Source organism: Ciona intestinalis, chromosome 8 (assembly GCF_000224145.3).
Source record: "Ciona intestinalis chromosome 8, KH, whole genome shotgun sequence".
Taxonomy (NCBI): domain Eukaryota; kingdom Metazoa; phylum Chordata; class Ascidiacea; order Phlebobranchia; family Cionidae; genus Ciona; species Ciona intestinalis.
Window position 1 is genome coordinate 235,332 of NC_020173.2, and position 21,126 is coordinate 256,457.

General features: G+C 33.5%; 2 protein-coding genes across 7 annotated transcripts; one reads left to right on the top strand and one right to left on the bottom strand.

Annotated features, from left to right (window-relative positions):
* The first annotated feature begins 62 nt into the window (after window positions 1-62).
* LOC100175700 (FRAS1-related extracellular matrix protein 1) lies at window positions 63-18,224 on the top strand. 3 transcript variants are annotated; one of them, XM_018813089.2, is made up of 43 exons: window positions 63-609; window positions 693-812; window positions 867-959; window positions 1,013-1,170; window positions 2,574-2,711; window positions 2,770-2,881; window positions 2,949-3,113; window positions 3,191-3,310; window positions 3,568-3,705; window positions 3,761-3,933; window positions 4,095-4,188; window positions 4,276-4,446; window positions 5,129-5,298; window positions 5,608-5,817; window positions 5,890-6,061; window positions 6,183-6,394; window positions 6,458-6,594; window positions 6,654-6,805; window positions 7,122-7,245; window positions 7,520-7,711; window positions 7,833-8,050; window positions 8,263-8,492; window positions 8,741-8,906; window positions 8,963-9,046; window positions 9,210-9,315; window positions 9,483-9,592; window positions 9,854-9,988; window positions 10,221-10,385; window positions 10,682-10,943; window positions 11,400-11,603; window positions 11,868-11,975; window positions 13,583-13,716; window positions 14,208-14,371; window positions 14,779-14,981; window positions 15,040-15,231; window positions 15,288-15,392; window positions 15,874-15,965; window positions 16,019-16,100; window positions 16,157-16,236; window positions 16,628-16,702; window positions 16,768-16,964; window positions 17,018-17,169; window positions 17,413-18,224. In XM_018813089.2, exons 1-43 carry the CDS (start codon window positions 382-384, stop codon window positions 17,607-17,609), a joined length of 6,540 nt encoding a protein of 2,179 aa, XP_018668634.1. In that variant the 5' UTR covers window positions 63-381; the 3' UTR covers window positions 17,610-18,224. The 3 variants fall into 3 exon arrangements, with proteins under 3 accessions (XP_018668634.1, XP_002124581.3, XP_026691445.1); XM_002124545.5 differs by having other exon boundaries at window positions 64-609; window positions 8,735-8,906; XM_026835644.1 differs by lacking the exons at window positions 63-609; window positions 693-812; window positions 867-959; ... (2 more) ...; window positions 2,770-2,881; window positions 2,949-3,113 and having other exon boundaries at window positions 3,237-3,310; window positions 3,581-3,705; window positions 8,735-8,906.
* Window positions 17,639-20,989, bottom strand: LOC108949721. Of its 4 annotated transcripts, none has more exons than XM_026835645.1 (10): window positions 20,828-20,989; window positions 20,648-20,735; window positions 20,478-20,590; window positions 19,215-19,389; window positions 18,878-19,010; window positions 18,547-18,663; window positions 18,418-18,466; window positions 18,136-18,199; window positions 17,946-18,075; window positions 17,639-17,892 (listed from the first exon to the last, which is right to left on the bottom strand). In XM_026835645.1, the coding sequence occupies exons 1-10, from the start codon at window positions 20,872-20,874 to the stop codon at window positions 17,768-17,770; spliced, it is 1,041 nt and encodes a 346-aa protein (XP_026691446.1). In that variant the 5' UTR covers window positions 20,875-20,989; the 3' UTR covers window positions 17,639-17,767. The 4 variants fall into 4 exon arrangements, with proteins under 4 accessions (XP_026691446.1, XP_018668635.1, XP_026691447.1 ...); XM_018813090.2 differs by having other exon boundaries at window positions 18,923-19,010; window positions 20,828-20,987; XM_026835646.1 differs by lacking the exon at window positions 18,547-18,663 and having other exon boundaries at window positions 20,828-20,988.
* Between the last annotated feature and the right edge of the window lie 137 nt (window positions 20,990-21,126).

Consider the following 21,126-nt stretch of genomic DNA (forward strand, 5'->3'; position numbering starts at 1 on the left):
ATGTCTCGTCTGCGAAGATAAACCAATTTTGGTTTCGTGCAACAAGCTTTAGTTGCTTTAACGTAATATTATATAGCTGTAAATGAGCATGCTACATTGATTTGTTGTTTATAAATTAATTAACGATTCTTATTGGAGGCTAGACAGCGGGTAAGGTTTGTTTCGTCACTATAGTGAGAAGTTCGAGTGGTTTGCTTTCGAATTAAATGAGTTTACGCAAACTTAGTCAGGTCTGATGGGTTCATACGGCGTAGTTAGCGAAGTAGAAAAGAAACGCAACATTCCGCTGTATAGATTACTTTTATAAACTAAGCATTTAATCAGGTTTTTGACATAGATAAGTGAAATGCAAGTGATCTTGTAACAGTGTTAGGCAACACAATGGGGCGAATGCTTATTTTTGTGCTTGCCCTGGTTGTAAACTGCTGTTTAGGAAACACACATGCTCAACAAATACGGCACAACTATGGGATAGAAGTAGCGAATGGCCGAGTCGTTTATATGACGAAGAATTTGCTTTCTTTCCCAAGTGACCCTGAAACTCCGTGCAAAGTTGAAGTTGTGCAAAACGAACCGATGTATCAAAAAGTCGGATCCTTTACGCCCGAGGTATCGTTTCAAATATAAAAGAGATTATCAAAACACTATCTGTCATTGCCTGAAGTAATATTTTACTAAAAAGCGTTTTGCAGACGTTCGATTGCGACTACCTCCCGAATTCTGTTAGATACGAGCACAACGGTTCACCATTTCTTCATGAAGATGTTGTTAAACTTCGAACTTACATTCTTATGCCTAACGAAACTGTTCAAGTATGAAAGAAATGTATTATGGCGTTGCAAATATTAACCAAAAGTCTAACACAGGAAACCGTGTTAGTGCATATCACAATATTAAATTCTCGATGTGACATCATTCAAATTAACGAAGTACCATTGCGTGTGGAAAGGACAACTTCGGTAAGAAATGTTACTTTGGATTAAACATTCCATACATTCTGGTATTTAAACAGGTTTCCAACCCGATCAACAGAGATGTAATGGAGTTTCATTACGACCGTGATTTTGATACTATATGCGAGGTTCAGATCATGTACGAGGGTTTATATGATTTTCCCGCCCATGGGGAATTGGTTAAAACCGCAAACTCAACAGACGAACATGAATTGACGTAAGTAAAATATAATGTTATGGAAAGCAAAGTTCAAACATTTCTGGAGCGCCTGGAATGTCATAATTTGCTTGTGCGGATTGGTGCGCGTTTTATCGTCAATGGTTCGTAAATTTCGTCCCAAGACGAAAATTTGTGTCCACTATATTATCATAGCATCCTGTATCATATAATATGCTGTATATTAAATACACGATATAAATATTTTATAAACAAAATAAGAGGTTTATGTAGCGACCGATCGTACGAAGGGAGTTCCCCTTATGTAACAAAAAAAACCCACACATGTTCTACAGTAGAGTGGGGAAGATGGGACACTTAAGCACGTAATTCTCAATTTTTTTTTAAATTTTGGGTGATTTCGCAAATTAGTATGACCATACCCCTATTAATTGACAACAATACAAAAAATATATTAAAACATGCGAGGAACTTAGCGATTCGCACAACATGTGTAGCTTTAACAATTCATATACACACGTAAATTAATTTAAAAACACACGTAAATAACACAAAATAGTACTGTACGCTTTGAAAATTTAGTTTATACATTCTTAATCTTGCCTTACTGGTACCGTTTTTGACATGTTACTTACAATATATTCTTTTATAGAAAATGGTATTGTTTGAATAATAATGGGTATTGTTCAAACATCATTTGGTATCCATTGTATAGTGGGATGAGGAAAGATAGGACATTTTTTCATGCTGTTTTCTTGCCCCTCTTAGTAGTAAACAAAGAACATTCTATGAATCTAGAAAACTAGTTCAATCGTTTACACTCACAACCACCAAATTTCATTGGCTTTGGCCTGTTTAAAATATACTGTTTCTCTTTAACATATTTTTTTTATATTTAAAAACAGTAATCGGCTTTGATGCGCGCTTTATAGAATGGTGATAATATTGTCAAATAACTCTGTAACATTTTTTTCCTTTCATAAAAAAAATATAATAAAAGTCTTGACTGACCAAGTGTCCGATATTTCCTCACCCTACTACTCTTCCCCCATCTAATATATAAGGTTAGTAGAGACCAATATAGGAATCGGATTGTAAAACAATGACAACAAGTCTTGTGGTAACCAGTAAAATTAATGGTTCAAAAATGTTTCTTAGATTTCACTGATTCCCAATGTCTAATTTTTTGGAAAAAAATTGAAAATTTGTGTCTATTAAAAAAACAGTATTCAAAAAAATGGTGGACAATGGTAAAATAATGTTAAGGTGGTCTGTCGCTTTTGCAAAGTGGTTAAAGCACTCACGTCGTAACCAAAGGATACCTGGTCACTGCGCTAACTTAGGGGTTAATATGGGTTGTTTACATTTGTGTGTCCTATATTTTCAAACTTTAACAAGTATGCAAAGGGACTCTTGCACTTAATTCCACTCTACACTCACAGGTCTCCACAATATATTAGAACTGGGACAATTGTATCAAGATGCGATGACTTTTTATTGTTAGGTGTTCGATACAAACATGGATCATCCCCCACACCTGATGTTGATTATATTCCAATTCATGTCATTGTTACTGACAGGTAACAGCTTCAGTTAGTAATCAGATTCTGTTAATGTCAAACTGATTAACAACTTCAGGAGATCTGGTTCTGTTTTAACACAAGAGAAGCATTACCTACCTGTGATAATTTCTTATGCATTCCCAAACCAACCACCAAAGCCTTCATTTACAAATATGTACATTCTTGAGGTAATGCAGATATCCCATCTGTTTACTTGCTCATTACAATTCAAGTAATTGTTCTACGTAAATACAGGTTGACCAATTTGTGCTTACCAACATTTTGCCGATGACTGTGTCAGCAATGGATGGTGAAACTAACAATGAACGTCTTATTTTCAATATTACTAAACCACCAGCTGATGGGTTTATTACACATTTGAATGATGAAAGCAAACAGATTGACTCGTTTTTGCAAGAGGTATTTCTTTGTTATTGGTTTTATTACAAAAAAAAACATCGGATGGTTTAATTTAACAAAGTTTTGTTTTTATACAGGATTTACAGAGTCTTCAGATTGCATATCAACCACCAAATATTAGTTATCCAGAAAGACATTCTTTTGTTGTTGAATTCGTTGTCTTTGACTCATATTATCTACAAAGCCTTCCAATTAAAGTAATTTGAGTACTTAGTTTTAGTGCTGCTCAGCCACTGGCTTACAAACAAAAAAATGGGCCGCGTTGGATTTATTTTGGTCACCTACCAAAGAGGTTCACAAAAAGAATATTTTTTTTTTGATGTTACGTAATACTGTAGTATGCTTCCCAGAAGATTTTTATATAGATGGACGCCAAAATCTAAGCTATTTTTTGAAGAATATTCAAACTAGTTCAGCAAACAGAAGTTCTAATTATAATTGTACACGTTAACAGGCGCTATTCTCAGTTAGAGTTGCACGCACAAATGCACCAAGAGTGTCCTGGAATATGGGATTATCTATGTTGGAGGGACAGTCTCGACCACTCACCCACAATTCTTTCCAAATTGTAGACAGAGACAATCTTTACCAGGTTTGAAGGTAATGGTAAATATAAGTTGACATTGAATTTATAACTTTGTCCTTAGGTGCGGTTTATGTTGGCTGGGGGATTACAACATGGGCGTTTATATATCAACAATAGACCTGGGTTTACCTTCAATTGGAGAGATATTGAAAACAATGTAGTTGTATATCGTCATGACGATACTGACACACGGAAAGATAAAATTGTTTTTCGAATAACTGATGGATTTCACAGGTTTGATAAATTTAAAGAAAGTATATTTAATGTGTTTTGTATTTTTAGCAACATGCACAGGGTATCAAAATAATGAATTTAATTAAAGTTTATCAAATGAGCATCCATGTACATCGGATATACCATAGTTATACCAACCCTACTACTCAATTTTTCTGCAGCACAAGATTTAAACTTCCAATTACAATCTTACCCAAAGACGATGCACCTCCATATTTAATAAATAATATTGTTTTCAATGTACGGGAAGGTCAGGTAAGAACTGATATAAAGCCAACAAACTTTATTTTAGGTTTAATGTTAAACAGTATAGACTACTTAAAAAATAATATAATATTTCAGACAATTCTGATTCATCGTTTCATGTTGGAAGCTCATGATGCAGATTCAAGCGCAGATTATATTAAGTTTAACATTACTAAACTACCATCTGCTGGCGAGATACAAAAAAGACGTAAATGGGAACGTGCTGGTTGGTTTGTCGACAAGTTTCAACAATCTGATCTTTATCAGGTGTTATGTACATTGCGATGTAAAGCAAGATTATATTGTATTATTAGGCTTGCCATTTTTTTTAAATGCAAATGCGGGTCGCATCTTGAAAACTGCAAATGAAAACTTAATGTAGGCACAATAGAAAAGGGTTAAATGCAACTAATTATTTATACAAACAAATTACCATCATATGTTGGCCTATTTTATCAATGTAAACACACCTTTTTTTCAAAAGAACAGTGTTTGATCTTATCTTTTCATAAAATACATCATGTACACGTAGGCATTCAACAGCGAATAATGCTGTCTGTGATCTAGAACGTGTGTGATGCAACATGTGTGTAACAGAAAAGTTATAACAGTTTTTTATTTGCACATTTTAAATTATAAATTCCGGGGCAAACTGGTTAACCACGCGGAAAGAGCTTAAAATCGGGACTGTCTCAGCTAAACCGGGCTGTATGGCAAGCCTATGTATTATGCTGGTGATGGTGATATAATAATTCAATGTTATGTAAACACTTTGATCTAGGTAGTGTGGTTGATATTTTTTAATTGTAAAGAGCTTAGTCCATCTTAACTAAAAACAAATTTTAGCAAAAATGGAAATACTGATTTCAGAAATGAACATAAACAGTTTTTGTTTATTTTGTAATAAAAGTAATCTATAGTCTTCTTTCTAATTAAATGCTGTGTACAGGGCCTAATATATTACAAGCATCTTGGGAATGAACTATTTGAAGATTCATTTGAATTTACATTGATTGACAGCTGTGTTCCTGTGCCCAACATATCCCCTGTTCATAAAGTCGTGATACGAATCACCCCTGTTGATGACCTTCCACCTCAACCTGCTGATGGAAATACATTGTAATTGCCAATATAATATTAATTTACCAGCACTGTACAACTGTCGCTTAAACACCACTTTGATGCTAGATACTGCTACTAGAATTTTGTTAATTGGTCCAAGCCTCTAACCCAGTGAACATTATTGGTATTTTACCAATTGGCAGTCGTCCAAAAGAAAGCCAAAATATTCTTCACATAGTTTCATACTCGGTAACTAGTAAGCAAACTCAAAGTGGGTAAAGCTCTCATGTACGGTGCGCAAAACGGAACACAAGTGTTAAAGTTATGAGACGCCCAGTTTTTGTAACAAACAACTTTGTTTATTAGGTCGCTTACATTGAATGAAACAGATGTTGTACATTTGACCAGAAGAGAGTTGCATTATATTGATATGGAAGATGAGGAAACTGATGTGACGTTTACTATTGACATAGGTTGTCGAGTAATTGGAAAAAATGATGAAATGAATGCTGGTCGGTTGGTCTTTACAGATGATATGGTGATGTTAATGAAAGATCCATCTGTACCAACTTTACGGTAAAGCAAATTTCGTATAGGATCGTAAAGAGGTAATTTTTTTAATATATAATCCATGTATTGTTAATTTAGTACATTCACACAAAGTGCTGTTGATCATCAAAAAGTAGCATACATGCCTCCAATGTCAGATATTGGTTTGCATCCGGTTGATATTGAGTTCATATTCACAGTGAGTGATGATCATAATAGGCAAGTGAGAGGAGTTAACTTTGCAATCACACTTCTACCTGTTGATAACCAGGTAACGAAACTTTCGATTTCGTGATAGATTTTCGATGAGTGTTTGACGATAAGTTGTTAGCTTTGAAATATTGTAATATTTGGTCAGTTTCCTATTTAGATTTTTTACATATAACTCTCAGGCACCTTCAATCCAAGGTACAAGTTTATATTTGAATGAAGGAGGAACAGAAAATATTTCCCCTGATTTGATTCAAATAGATGATGAGGACACTTTAAGAGAAAACATCATCCTTGTTTTAACAAAAGTACCATCAGCAGGAACAATTTTCCGAGATGGAGTAGCTATGGTTGAAAATGATACTTTTTTATGTCAAGATATTGAGCAATTTCGGTAAATTACAGATATGCTTGTGTTGGTTTAAATGTTTATTCAATCGAAGTGTGCTTGTTTCAGAATGGTTTATACTCACGATGGTTCTGAAAATCATCTTGATCAGTTTGAACTAACAGTGAGCGATGGAAAACAAACATCTTCAACATTGATGAAAGTGCAAATGGAACCTGTTGATGATTTATCTCCGTCTATTCATGGTTGATATTGCAATTGAAATATTATTTTTTAGTTAGTTAATAATATCGTTGTTGATTAGGCAGCAACACAACATTGAGCGTACATGAAGGTGGCTCTGTATTAATCGATAGTGAGTTTCTTTCCGCCACAGATGAAGATACAACAGATGACAATCTTATATTTGAAGTCTTGTCGTTTCCAAGTCATGGAAACATAGTTATTAATGGCAAGGTAAAAAGGTTACAACCATTCAATCTTATGACATTTTGTCTTGCTGATAAATGTTGTATAAATTAGTTATATACACAAACTATTGCTGCCACTTCCATGCTTAATTATAATTAAAGTTGTTTATCCTGATTTATATATCTGTATTAATGTTTCAACATCTTATTATGATCACATTTATCAAATAATGCTCACAAGTAGGTACAGTACATGAAACTTAAAACATTGCTACACATGTATCCACAAGGGCATTATTAGATTTAGTCAATTTGTATATTCTCATCATGACATATTTATTAATTGTTTTAAATTTCAATAGACCGTCACCACATTTCTGCAACAAGATATAATAAATAAGAAAGTGTTTTACATCCATGATAAGTCAGAAGTTGGTCAGTCTGTCATGCATGATGTTGCAACCGTGATGGTGACAGATAGAAGAGGTACTTTCCATGTGTTAAGTATTACATAAATGCTGCTGTAACATAGTGGCTGCAGCACTCACCTTGTAACTTAAGGAATTGGTTTGATGTGGTTACTATTGTGTGTGTTTTTACAAGAACTGATTATTTACTGGATTCCTATGAAAAGAATTTAAAGGCGGATCAAAAGTCAATCCTTTAACTATATTTTATATATTAACGCTATAACTTTTTCTTTGCAGTCAGTGGGAGGATAAATAAGTAATCATCATTATCAAAAAAACAAAATTTTCAGGTCAACCAAGTGAAGATGATAACTCTGTTGTAAAAACAAAGGATTTGTTGTTTGATATTTATCCAATTAACTCACGACCACCAAGGATTGCGCTCGGAAACGAAGTTTTTAGATGCAATGAAGGAGAATTCAAAACTTTGTCTCAAAATTTCTTAATGGCTGATGACATTGACACACCCAGTTTAAATCTTAGTAAGTTTTTTTAATCCATTAGCTTTGTTACCACTCACTTCATACACCAACCCTAACATGGTATGTTGTTATTTAAAGAAATAGTGTGACGGCTTTATCCATATGTTCCCTCTATTTTTAGGTTTTATAATAACCGAAAACCCAACTTTTGGTTATTTGGAAGATGTAACTCCAAGACCGGGTTATGAAAAAATCATTGGAAAAAGAACAACTCGCTTCAATTATTCTCAACTATTGGATGGAAATATTCGTTATGTTCAGTCAATTCATGATGGAATTGAACCAACATCCGATCAATTTTCTATTCAAGCAACAGACGGACATTACTTCTCTCAACAGGTTCAAATCTCTTTTATTTTATCACATGGTAAATAGGTGTTTAAACACAGGTGTCTCATTGCCCACAATAGCAGCATCATTGATATTCAAACCTGTATGATTTGGTCATGAAGTGGGTACTTTATCCACAGTGGTTTAGTGAAATATGATGTTTCCACTTATTTTTACAAATAGAATTAGTTACTTATGTATTACGCTTCAATCTTATTCAGGTACCTTTTCTTGTATCAATAACTCCAATGAATGATGAAGAACCTGTTTTCCGCGTCGAAAATATAACATGTAGTGAAGGAAACATGTCACCCATGACATTGATTGTGGATGATATGGATATCCCTCATGATAATGTGATGGTGGTCGTGAGTAAACCTCCATCACACGGGATGGTTGTTGATGAAATGGAAATGTTGGCGAGAGTTCGACGATCTGATGACGTGCTAAGGTGAATATTTTACTGGGTGTTTAGGAGCACAGTGGGTTACAGCGCTTGTTAGGTAACCCAAGGGTACTAGACTCAAAACCCAATACTGCTACCATTGTGAGCAAGTGTCCCCAATGTTATTAAATATTTTCACATCAAGTCTCTAGAACTATTTGTCCAAAAGTTTTAAAAGCTAGCATGCAAGTATTTACACAAATATGTAGATATGTATTGTCGTAACATTATCATAAAGTTATTGAAAGGTATAGGGAAGAGAGTCACCATGATGAAATGCATGAAATGAATGAATTCTCAATGGAACAACTAGCCCACCATAATGTTATGCCAACTTACATGCATGATGGATCGGAATCTACATTTGATCAAATTGAACTCAAAGTAACAGATGGCATACATATTCAAAAAACAAAATTGGTAACTATAAAGTAGATTATTTAAAATGTAAATTTTACATGAGTCTTTTATTTTAGATGGTTAATATAATTCAAGTAAATGATGAAAGACCAATTGTTGTTCGTAATGAAGGAATTAGATTAGAAATTGGATCGACAAAGGTAAGATTGCGATAAAATATTCAGCATCCAGGAAATTGGTTCTATGGCACCTGGAAGTGTGTTGGCTAAGCAATTTTAAACTGTGTATAATCTATAACTAGAATAATTTCCATGAGTGTAAAATAGTGATTTGATTTTTATTAAATTGTTTATTTTGTTGCAGATCATAAGTTCAGTTTCATTGCAAACCACTGATGCGGACACAGAATCGTCGGAATTGGTTTACGAGTTGCATTCAATACCAAGAAGAGGAGACTTGCAAATAAAAAGTATTTTTTCGAGAATATAAATTCATATTAAAGAATATTATTCTTTTAAATCATGTTTTATTCTCATAAGATGCACTTTTGTTATTGCAAGACTAGTTATATTAAACAAGGAGAAAACAAATTAGTTGTTTGGTAATACATAATGTTCCTGAATACTTTATTATTAGGAGGAAATGTATGGGACAGTTTAGAATATGCTCATACTTTCACCGAGGAGGATGTTGAAATGAATCGAATCCGTTACCAACATTCAAGTGTTCTCGGGTCGAAAGCACAAGTAAGGTTATTTAAAATATAAACTGTTCAAGCCAGGCACAATACAAATTTAAACAATCTTAATTTATTTTTTTCATTTAGACATCCTATAAAGGGAACCTTCATTAAAAACAAACAAACAATGACTGCCCTTATACAGATCACCTAAACAGATTGTTAAAACATTATCATGCGAAATATATTTGCCTGTAGAGTGGTTTTTGATTAATTTTTATGAAAAGTTGACCTTTAATGTTTAAACGATTAATATTAATATTTACAGGATTCGTTCAGGTTTTCTGTGACTGATGGTGAATTTACAACCCATCGTATTAGGTTTAACATTAATATTGAACACACCAAGAAAAATGCTGTTCATATTATAACTCATCCCCTGCATGTAAATGAAGGAGGCCAGGTAACAACTGCTTAGCAATAATTTTTAAGTATTTACTATAAAAGTAAGGAAAATTTTATTTTTTTAGTCCCATGTTGTATTATATTATAAAACATATATTTAAAGAAGTTTTTTCTCGTTGCCATGACTGTTAGCTTTTTTTTCTTCCTTTAGCACAGTAGAAATTATGAATGGAATTAACATTTTATCATGTATGTAAAAATAAATCTTAGATTGTATTGTTGTTTCACAGGGTTTTGTTACCAGCAACATTCTGTTAGCAAGTGATGGTGCACATCGACCAGAAGAAATTACGTTTGATGTTATTGGTCTACCATTATATGGTCAAATTGAATATGTCAATTTTCCACAAATTCCAATTGAAATGTTTAGCCAGCTTGATGTGTTAGCACGAAATGTAATTTTAAGGAATATTTAGGCTAATTTATATTTTATTTTACTACGGGCTTAGCAGGATGGTTAGATAGCTTACTTCATTACCAGAGGGTACTGGGTTCGAAGCTTGTTACTGCCACCATTTCGTTGTGGGTGTTCACCCATACTAAGTTTCATAACTTCCATAAAGTTACAAACTTACTTGTAAGTGGACACAAGGTGTATAGAACAGAACACATCTGTTATAAGTGTTGTGAAGTTGCTTCACTACTAGAGTACGTATTAGTTACATTCATGCATTCAATATAAATTGTTCAGGTTAAATATGTTCACACAAGCAAAGTTGACTCACCTGTGGATTCTTTTCATATCTTGGCAAGTAATGGCATAAAAACCAAAGAAGTGGATGTCACTGTTCTCATCACATCTGTAGATGAAGAACTTCCTCGTGTATCAATCCACACCGATGTAACATCATCGAATATAAATGCTGGTCAATCCAACCTTATGATGTACAGTGGATCAACTGTTACCATAACTAACATGATAATCAACATAACTGATGATGATACAGCCGATGGTAAATACTTAGTTCTAAAACAAAATGTCAATGCAACTTTTTTTAAATTCGTTTTTTAAATTCGCGAATCTGTTCTGATATTTTGCTCATAAAGTTAAACGATTCTTGTGTATAGAAATCCAGTTAGAAACTTGTGCTATAAAACAAAACAGACAAAATTCAACTCTAGCCAACTGTTATATAGGTGATGTATATTTCCCCTAAATGGCATCGTCAGTCTTTGCAAAAGAAGCATAAAATAATACAATGGCTGTTAAAAAACTATTAGTAAACATGACTGATAATAAAGCCCAACATACACTAAGCTCACAGTAAGTTAATGCTCTTCCAATATTAAAGTGGAAGTAAAATGCCTAAAAGATACTTCCACTAACTTCCAAACATTTTTTTATTAATAGTTAATGATAAAATATTTAAAACAGTACGTTTTTTATGCAATTATCTTGCATGCATCAGATAATGTTCGACTAAATATTGTGGATCACCCTGAACATGGATCACTTACATGTGATGGTAATTTTATCGGTCAATCAACTGTAATCTCACTCAATGATTTGAAACGAGGGGTGTTTGCTTATCAACATAATGGTGATGGTGCAAGCATTGATCGCTTTACGTTTACCGTGAGTGATGGAGTTCATGCTGGTTATATTTACCAAGGTCGGTTATGTTAATATACAAACTGTTGCTGCTGGGCAAAAAGGAAATCTAAAATAGCTTTTCTCGCAAATTTTTATTTTTTAAAATAGGATTTTCTGACTTTTTAGATAATCTGCAGTATGGTTAATCCTAATTAAGGTAATCTGAAATGCAGTTTAAAAACTTCGATTAAAAAATATTTTTGTTGAAAAAGTGTTAAAGTTGCTTATAGGACATTACATGTCATGTATTTAAACTAAAGTTATACAAAAAAATGTGATACAGGACACAGAACTTTGGAAGCATTGTCTTTTAACTTGAGAATAGAACGGTTGGATGAGAGTTCACCATACATTGCTGTTAATGTGGAACCGACAACAATACAAGCATTAGGTTGGTTGCCATGAAACATTATTTAAAGTTTCTTTATATTTTTAAATATTTATGACGATCTTAATTAATAAAACAGCAAAAAGAAATTATTAGCAAAAAAATTCAATAAACCTTTGGCTGAGAGATTTCTTTTTAATTTTTTTCAACTTTTGACTCTGTCTCACTTAATCAGATTTTCCAAGCCAAGCATAGCAGCTTGACAAAAACTTTATTTAGGAGATTTGCGCAGTATAAAATTATCTTCAGATTCATGTTATTATTTTTTTGATGACATCATTATAGAATTGATGACGTAAAAATAGTTCTTCACTATTTATTATTTCAGAAAGGAAAATAGATGTTAAAATATATTGTATAACAAACTTAATCAGGATGAATGAATGAATGTAACTTACTTTATCCTTTTGGGATTTTTTTTTATGTATGGCTGATAATTTGGACAACCTATTAGTGACCACTGGTTTGGAGCAATTGCTGTTAAGTGTCCTGACCAAGGACACATACGCCCACAATAGTAGCAGCGTCCAGCCTTGAACCCATTACCTCTGGTTTACAGGCAGACACGCTAATCACTATGCCACGGCGCCAGACTGAAAAAGCCTTTTTTATTGCATGATTTTTTTAACATTGCCGGGCGCTGTGGCAAAGTGGTAAGCGTGTCTGCCACTGAACCAGAGGTAATGGGTTCAAGGCTCATCGCTGTTACCATTTTAGGCGTATGTGTCTTTGGTAAGATTCTTAACGGCAATTGCTTTAACCCAGTGGTCACTAATGGGTTGTCCAAATTATTAGCCATAAAAAAATAATTCTCCACAAAGTTATATATATGGTAACTCGTAAGCTGGCACAAGGAGTATAACAACCCCTGTTATTCCGACAGTCTTTTTTTCCGAAGTGACACGTGGATAAAGAAAGTTACATACATTTATTTACCTTTACCTGCATCATATAGCAAAAAAAAATACAAAAACCTTTGACATGTCGATACTAAACCACGTACTAATTGATGTGACCAAAATTTATTGAGTTTAGTAAAGTTAGTAACTTATAGGCTGTTATTACTACAATAAAACGATCAATAAACACAAATTCAATAACCAAAATTATTAAAAGTTACGTTATGTTTTGAGCCAAAATGAATGAACGTAACTTACTTTATCCTTGTGTGGCCGGAAAACAACAGTCGTCTGTTTCATACACCTCTTGCCAGCTTACGAGTTACCATGTATGTTACTTTGTGGGTGATTATTTTTTGCCGGTATTTTTTACTGTGTTGGAGCAATTCTCATTAAGTGTCTTGCTTAAGGACACATACGCCCACAACAATAGCAGCGGTTTTACTCTATTACAAAAAATATTGGACTGCATGAGCTAAAGAAACATGACTGTTAAACTCAACATACAACAAAATTACAGTGAGGAGTTTAATATAAGAAATTGGTGAATATCACCTACAATCACCCACAAAGTAACATACTTGGTAACTTGTAAGCTGGCACAAGGTGTATGAACACCCGTGTTATAACGACTGTCGTTTTCGCGAGGATAATATAAGTAAGAATAAAAAATACTATAAAGATATTGTTTACTTCTTACACCCTTGGTAGGCACGGGTAAATCACCAGATTATGGAATATACTTGGACTCAAGTGTTTTAAGAGCAGAAGACTCAGCAACAAGCAGAAACGAAGATCTTTTGTTTTCAATTCTTACTCCACCATCATACGGAATACTTCGTCTGGTAAATTAGTTAATAAATTAAAGTGACTTATTGTTTAAACCTTGATTAACATTCTTAGGAGAAAACTGAAGTCGATATTTTATAATCGGTGCCCACATACTGAGCTGAATTTACCTGTTTAGTTTATATTCATTTACTTTTGTTTCCACATATGTAACTGTATTCAAATAGTAATTATTTTATATTCAAATGCATTTCATGCCATTTCTTTCTGTTCATAACAGTAGCTTTTTGGAGTTATTGTTGTTTGTGTTTGACCCAGTGACATTATTGGTGCTTTGGGATAGGATGTACAAATAATATTAAATAATTTTGGCAATATCTCGTAAAGTTCTTAAGATTATTTGGTAAAATTTTAAATTAATTACTCATCTAAATAGTATTTTTTATATAATTCTGTATACTTCGCACAATGTGAAGATTTCTTTACCTAAATTAAAGTACATAAAATATATTATACTTTACCTTTGAAGCTTTGTTCTGCTTTTCAGGTTGGACAAGAAATATATGATGATATTTCAATAATGCAGTTCACACAAGCTGATTTGGATCATCGTAATATTGTTTATGTGATATCAAGTAATCTACGTGTCACTAATGATAATTTCACTTTCACTGTCCAAGACGCATGGAGCAACATGTTGTTTGGAAACAAGTAAGAAAATAATTTTGTTTAATGTTTTGGTCCCCAGAAAATGGTAGCATCATCTATGTTTTAAACATGAAACTGGTAACTTTGTCATCATATGTGTCTTTGGGCAAGACACTTAATGTTGATTGTTTCAACTCAGCAAACATGATATGGTTCACTGTAGTACACTTATGTTGTTGTTCACTAAAGTAGGCATTTGTATTCTGTTTTAACAGGCATTCCTGTAATCACAATTTCTTATTCCTGTTGGTACATGTTCTCTCTTTTACATCTATTTATTAAAACAAACTTCAGTATATATTTATAAATTTTGAAATATTATAAACAGGAATTAAAATGTTTTTTTACCAATCCCTTTTTTATGAAAAGTGTCTGGAAAGTAGCGGTCATAAGCAATTTATTTTGTAAAGATTTTCGATGTCATGGTCCCGCTTAGAAATGGAAGAAAAGAAAATTAAAATTTGTGAAGAAGTTGGGACGATTCAAATCAGCTTGCATAGAATGGGAAACTTAAGTCAGTCGTCCTTTATCAGTGTTTTTGTGAAACCGGGAAGTGCAAGACCTGAATTGGATTACAATCCAAGCAGTGCTTTACAAGTCCAGTTTGACCCTGGTAACACATATGCATGTATTTGTGGTGTGGCTGGTAATAACTTAAACACTTACTTCAGGATCAGCACAGCAAACATGGGGTGTAACGATAAATACTGACGAAATTGAAGAAAGAAGTGAAAAGTTTCTTGTGAAGCTTCATGCGCCAGTAAACACAGTGCTCAGTAGAGAGAAACATAAAACGCTGATAATAATTAAAGACCATTCGCACCCAACTTGTTCTGGCAGAATTTTAAGAAAAAAGAAAAAAAGTAAAATTTTTATTTTTTACTCTGTTCAAACTAATAACCTCTATAATACTGTATAGATAAGAAAAGTCGAAAAAAGAAGTCCAAAACAAAAAAATCAAAAAAGAAGAAAAGAAAAAAGAAACATAAAAACGTTGCATCTGATGGCCCATCATCTACCAATGGTAATGTATGCTTCATTACACGTCTTAATTTGTTATTTATCCCTTCTAAAACAATAGTGAAGATTATGTTATTCAAAGAACGAAGGAAATAAACAGAAAAACCAAAGTGATTAAAAATCGCTATGGAAAAAAAGTGTGGAAAAGAGTGTAAGTTAAAAGGTGTGGTTGTTGCATCAAACATCTGGTAAAACCACACTGAGTTACTTAAATTTAATTAAAACAAATTACTTAGAAAAAAAGCATAAAGAGACCACCCGTATAACGGGGGGATTCGATTTATACTACACTAGGAATGGGACAAAACTCGACATTATTTGCAAGCAGTCACAAGATTTATAAAGCCACTACCCTTGCACCGTGCAATAAGATATCTATGTGCTGTGTCATGATAAATAAGTGGTCGTTGTGGTCCTGTTGTATTTCTTATTCAAATGTCTTTTTTGTGAGCATATTTTACTACCAACTTCATTACTGCTTGCAGCTGTCAGAACAGTCCGATATGGAAAGATTGGAAATGGAATTACAGTTTCACCTGCTTCGTTCTTTAGAAATGAAACCCATCGTATTTGGAGGGTATGTATATTTGTGTTTGATCATGGATTGTAACAATCATTTATATGTCACAGTATCATGGGATCTTACCAGTAACTGTTGATGAAACTGAAGAACATTCTATTTCTTTACCATCAAATATAAATCAACCAACAGGTATCTTATACAATATTTGGTTATGGCAATACATTGGTAAATGATATATTATGTAGAGTCATCAAATTTGAAGGAACTTCATCTTATAGATGAATCACAAGCTAATGACGATCCAGCTGTGTCTAAAGTATCATTGGTATGTTACACTTCACATGGTTTTAAAATTAGTTCATTACACAGTTACTAGTTATCTAACTAAAGATGCATTCCTTCCAACTGAAGGATATCAATTCCATAGTTAATGTTGTTACTAAGAGTTTGATGTGTTCTTATATGTTAATTAGGTCAATCTACTGGTGGACAACCCATTAGAATACCTTAAATTTGGCAAAATAAACACTTAAGAAGAGAGAGAAAAAGATAACATGGGGCTACAATAGTGGCAGCAACATCAAACCTTATATTTTCAAGTTAAAAAGCGAATTTTCTATCTATTGAATTGTCATATCGTGCTTGGGGCACAATATTAGTGCTATAACTCAGAATATTTAAAACTACGCTATTTTTACCTGTCTTTTTCTTTTTAGTTTAAAACAAGAATAAATGTACAAAACTCTAACGAATCCGCTGTAATAACTGTGAGAGGAAATTCACAAACAGACGTGAGTTGGTTTATTTATGTACTTTTTTATATATTTTTTTTTATTAATCTATATTTATTTCAAAGACACCTTCAAGCAGTATTTCTAAGCTTTGTGTTTTATCATCACGTGGTCGTCTTTATTATGACACTGAAAGGTCAGCTTTATTTCAATGCAATGGTGCAGAGTGGATACCATGGGTGCCAAATTCAAAACCAAAAGTTAGCACCGTAACAAGTCAGGTAGAAACGTGTGAAGATGGATGGATGGCTTTTCAAAACAAGTAATGTTGTATTAGAATTATGTTAAGATATGTGGTAACACCTTTATGTTCAGATGTTATTATGTGAGTGATGTACAAGATATTTCATGGAACGCAGCTCAGCGTTTATGCCGTGAAACGCATGCAGCTAATCTCGTTTCCATTCACAATCGAAAACAACTCAACTGGCTTTGGAAACTGTCAAGAAAAAACTCGTTTTACTTAGGTAAATAACTACCTGAATTCCCCCAAAAATAGAACACTCTTAAACAGAAATACTATATAAATAACAGCACCTTCCTCATAGAGAATGTACATGTTTCGAAGTTGCTACTATGTGCGGCTTTGGGCAAGGCACTTACTTAGCTATACTATGTTTTAAAGTCATTTGAAATAAGTATAAAGAAAAAACATGAATTCATCATGATTTTTTGTCTTATCGTCACAAAACATTGAAACTAATTTTTAGGACTAAATGGAAAACTCAATCCACGAAACTGGGAATGGATTGATGGAAATAATGTTGTGTTTACAAACTGGAAGAATGGATTTCCCCATCATGGTGGTGGAAGCTGTTCCATTGTTGCTCGGAAAAGATGGATAAACCATTCATGTTCATCAACCCCATCGCATCAAACTAAATATATTTGTGTGCGAAATCCATAGATCAATTTATTCCAATCTATCTCTCAAAGTGCTTTCACCTCAATGTCTTCTTTATTTAGCAGAACTTTTTAAAATTTTAAAGTACAAAATTTAAAAAACTCTTAAAATTCCATCATGAAACGCAAAAACAAGTAAAACCAACACATATTAAACATTGTTTAATAAAACGTAAGTCTGGTTTGTCCTCCCTTGCTCCCAGGCACTCTCTCATATGTTAACATTTTTCTTTTTGCGTGTGGAGTCATGATAGCGGTTTGTGAAAACCTCTTACAGTTGTCTACTTCTGTAAAATCAGTAACAGGATGATATTCATTGAATGTTAAACAGTAACCATACCTTGAATATCATGCTTCAATAAATTATGTGCCTGTTGAAATGGTCTGGCAATTCCAACATGTAAACTTCCACTTGAACCTGAACTAGGAGTAGCATTTATACCTCTGTCATAGTTTACAGGTGGAACAACCTGTTGTGTATTGGGCTCAATATTACAAAGCAAGCAGAATGTTTAGCGATATTTCTTTACCAGATTTTGTAAATATTGTGAGCAGTTTCCATTTGTCTCAACATTGGCAGAAAAACCCCGTTTTCTGAAATAAACAACCAAATGGATTACGCATGTAATTAATGAAGTGCATACTGGACAAACTTACAACTTTCCATCACCAACTTATATGTTCGTAACCAACAGTTCATAATGTTCGGACATATTTATTATTTTTCTGTTTATCACTCATAAAATGGCAATATTTTCTGGGCACACAAAACAAACGCTATACAACAAAATGAAAGTACTTGCTTGCCATACCCAAAAGTAACTGGTGGCTTGTGAGAAATATCTTGTGTTTGGTTGAAATCTAAAAATGTAATTTACAATATCAATCCAATGAATGTGATGTGACTACATCCAATGAATGTGACTACTCGTTAAACTTACACTCATTGTAATACGTTTCTTTCTCATCACTTGAATGACTGCTGTTTACATATTGGTTTAACTTTATTTTTGCTTGCTCCATTACATTTGAAACGTCATCATAGTTAGATCTATCAACTGCATCAATAATCATTCATGTTCTATTATTTATTAAGCAAACAAATAACTAAACTTTATACATAATTTGTTGCTACCGGAATCACTAAGAAAATAAAACAGGTGTTTTATTATTTCAGTTTGGTTTTAACTCTTCCATGCTGTGTTCAAGTTGGCATTTAGCCAAAACAAACACTGTTTTTGAATACCATCTTATAAGATAATACATTCTTACTTATTGGTTTCTTTATTCGACACATTCCAATATTCCCAACAATACCTGGTTTATATTGAGTGAGATTCATCACTTCCTCACATTGCGTGGTCATGGATGAAGGGAGCTTGGAATTCAAACTCATCCAGATATCCTGTGGTATAACAACACTGTTGAATTGAATATAACTTGTTTATGGTGTGCTGGGGCAATGACAGTCACTATATATTTTATGCCATACACTCTGTGTCATTTTGGGTGATTATTTTTCTCCATGGTTGATATTTATCCTTAGTAGGGTGCAAGTTATAACATGGTGTCTTCATAGGCTGACTAAGTTCAAATCAATCCAACACACTTTTAATAATCTGTTAGGAATCCAAGAAAAGTTGTTGGACAATTCTTCCATATTCATGTTACATATCTGCTGTACATTGAAATACTTGAGCATGAGTTGTGCATTGAATGCATTGACAGCTGGGATGTTTATTAGAAATAATTCACTTTCATTAGCAGTTGAATGTAACCAAGACCTGGAACAAATGTTTGCAAATATATTAGAAAAGTGGCCTCTAACTTTTTTTTACGCGAACCCAATTTTTAAAACAACTGCAACCGGTATTTGTACGAAAAAACAACTTTTTTTGAAACACAGACAATTTTTTGCTGCCATGTCTGTATTAAAATAATTTATGCTTTGTAGTTAACTAACTAACTGTACAGAAAAATGCAAGTGACCCGAGTTTAATCAGTCTTACTGCAAAACTTTTGCTGTTTGGTCATAATTTTTAATATGACGATAAATGGGTTTCACTGTGAGGCATCCTGCAAGCTGAAAAAATACAGTAATGATTGCGAACTAGAACAAAACAAATTTTGTTTTGATATTTTTTCAAAACCATTTTTGTAATGTCACTGAATTTATAGTCTGTTGCGGCGACCCCGGAATACGTTTAGGCGACCCCAGGGTTCAGGGTCGCAACCCACGTGTTGGGGACCACTGTGCTAGAACAATGTATACAAGATTATGAGAGTATAAGCGACGGTGTGACTCATTTGCCCCATAACCACACGATACAGGCTCCATGCTTCCAGCACTCCGGCGTGTGTTCGTGGCATGGACACTTAATGGTAATTGTAACTCCTAAGCTCTAGGTATACCAAACAGGATACTCATGATACAATGTCTGACGCCACCCTTCAAGAAGGATAAACAACTGACAATAAGACATACATATAATGCAATACCTATTAGCACTACATATTGATTTACACATTACCAAAACATGAATGAATGTAACTTACTTTATTCTTGCGCGACCGGAAAACGACAGTTATAACATGGGTGTTCATACACTCTTGCCAGCTTACAAGTTACCATGTATGTAACTTTATAAGTGATTATTTTTTTTAGATTTTTGGATTTTTTAATTTTTTACGTATGGATGTTAATTTTGACAATCCATTAATGACCACCGGGTTGGAGCAATTGTGGTTAAGTGCCCAAGCACACTTACTCCAACACTGGTAGCAGCAACAAGTACTTCTGGGTTAGAGGCAGGCGCGCTAACCACTTTGCCACGGCGCCGGATAAATTATTAATTACCACTAGTAAAATTACCTGTCACTTAAATCACTTTGTTCATCAACAAAACTTGATAACTTGGCTTTCTTACACATGTTTTCAAGAGTTTTCGCAAAACATTCCATTTCATAACAACATAGAACAGATAACTAAACAAAATGGTGAGATTACTTTTCTTTTACCTTATTTTTTATGAACCAATTAACCTTGAAGTCGACTACACTGGACTGAAAATGATTGACAGCTGCTTGTAGCCAAGCATAGTTAGTAAAGAACACCTCAGGTATCTGATCACTGGGGAGTAAGAAACAGTGTATGAGAGTTCTAAGCTATATGTTACTGGACAATGTTAATAAAGCAATTGCAATAATAAATTGAAAACTTACAAGTTATATACATGAAATGGGGCAATGATGACATAACAACATGTCATCTGTTGGTGCAATAATAGAAGGCGTGATAAAATGCTTTTGATAATTTCACCACCTGTTAAAATTAATTTACGTTTCAATAGAAATGATGAATGAATGTAACTTACATTATTCTCGCGTGGCAGGAATACGACAGTCGTTATCACACGGGTTTAACACCTCGTGCCAGCTTTCGAGTTACCATGTATGTTACTTTGTGGGTAATTATTTTTTGGGGATTTTTCCATTTTTTTATGTATGGTTGATAATTTAGA

Coding starts and splice junctions, on each gene's coding strand:
- LOC100175700 (XM_002124545.5), top strand. CDS start 382: ATGGGGCGAATGCTTATTTTTGTGCTTGCCCTGGTTGTAAACTGCTGT. Junction 4,447..5,128: donor AACAATCTGATCTTTATCAG/GTGTTATGTACA, acceptor TGCTGTGTACAG/GGCCTAATATATTACAAGCA. Junction 15,393..15,873: donor TGGCCCATCATCTACCAATG/GTAATGTATGCT, acceptor TACTGCTTGCAG/CTGTCAGAACAGTCCGATAT.
- LOC108949721 (XM_026835645.1), bottom strand. CDS start 20,874: ATGACATGTTGTTATGTCATCATTGCCCCATTTCATGTATATAACTT. Junction 18,467..18,546: donor AGAAACGTATTACAATGAGT/GTAAGTTTAACG, acceptor TTACATTTTTAG/ATTTCAACCAAACACAAGAT. Junction 18,200..18,417: donor AAGCCACCAGTTACTTTTGG/GTATGGCAAGCA, acceptor TGTTTATTTCAG/AAAACGGGGTTTTTCTGCCA.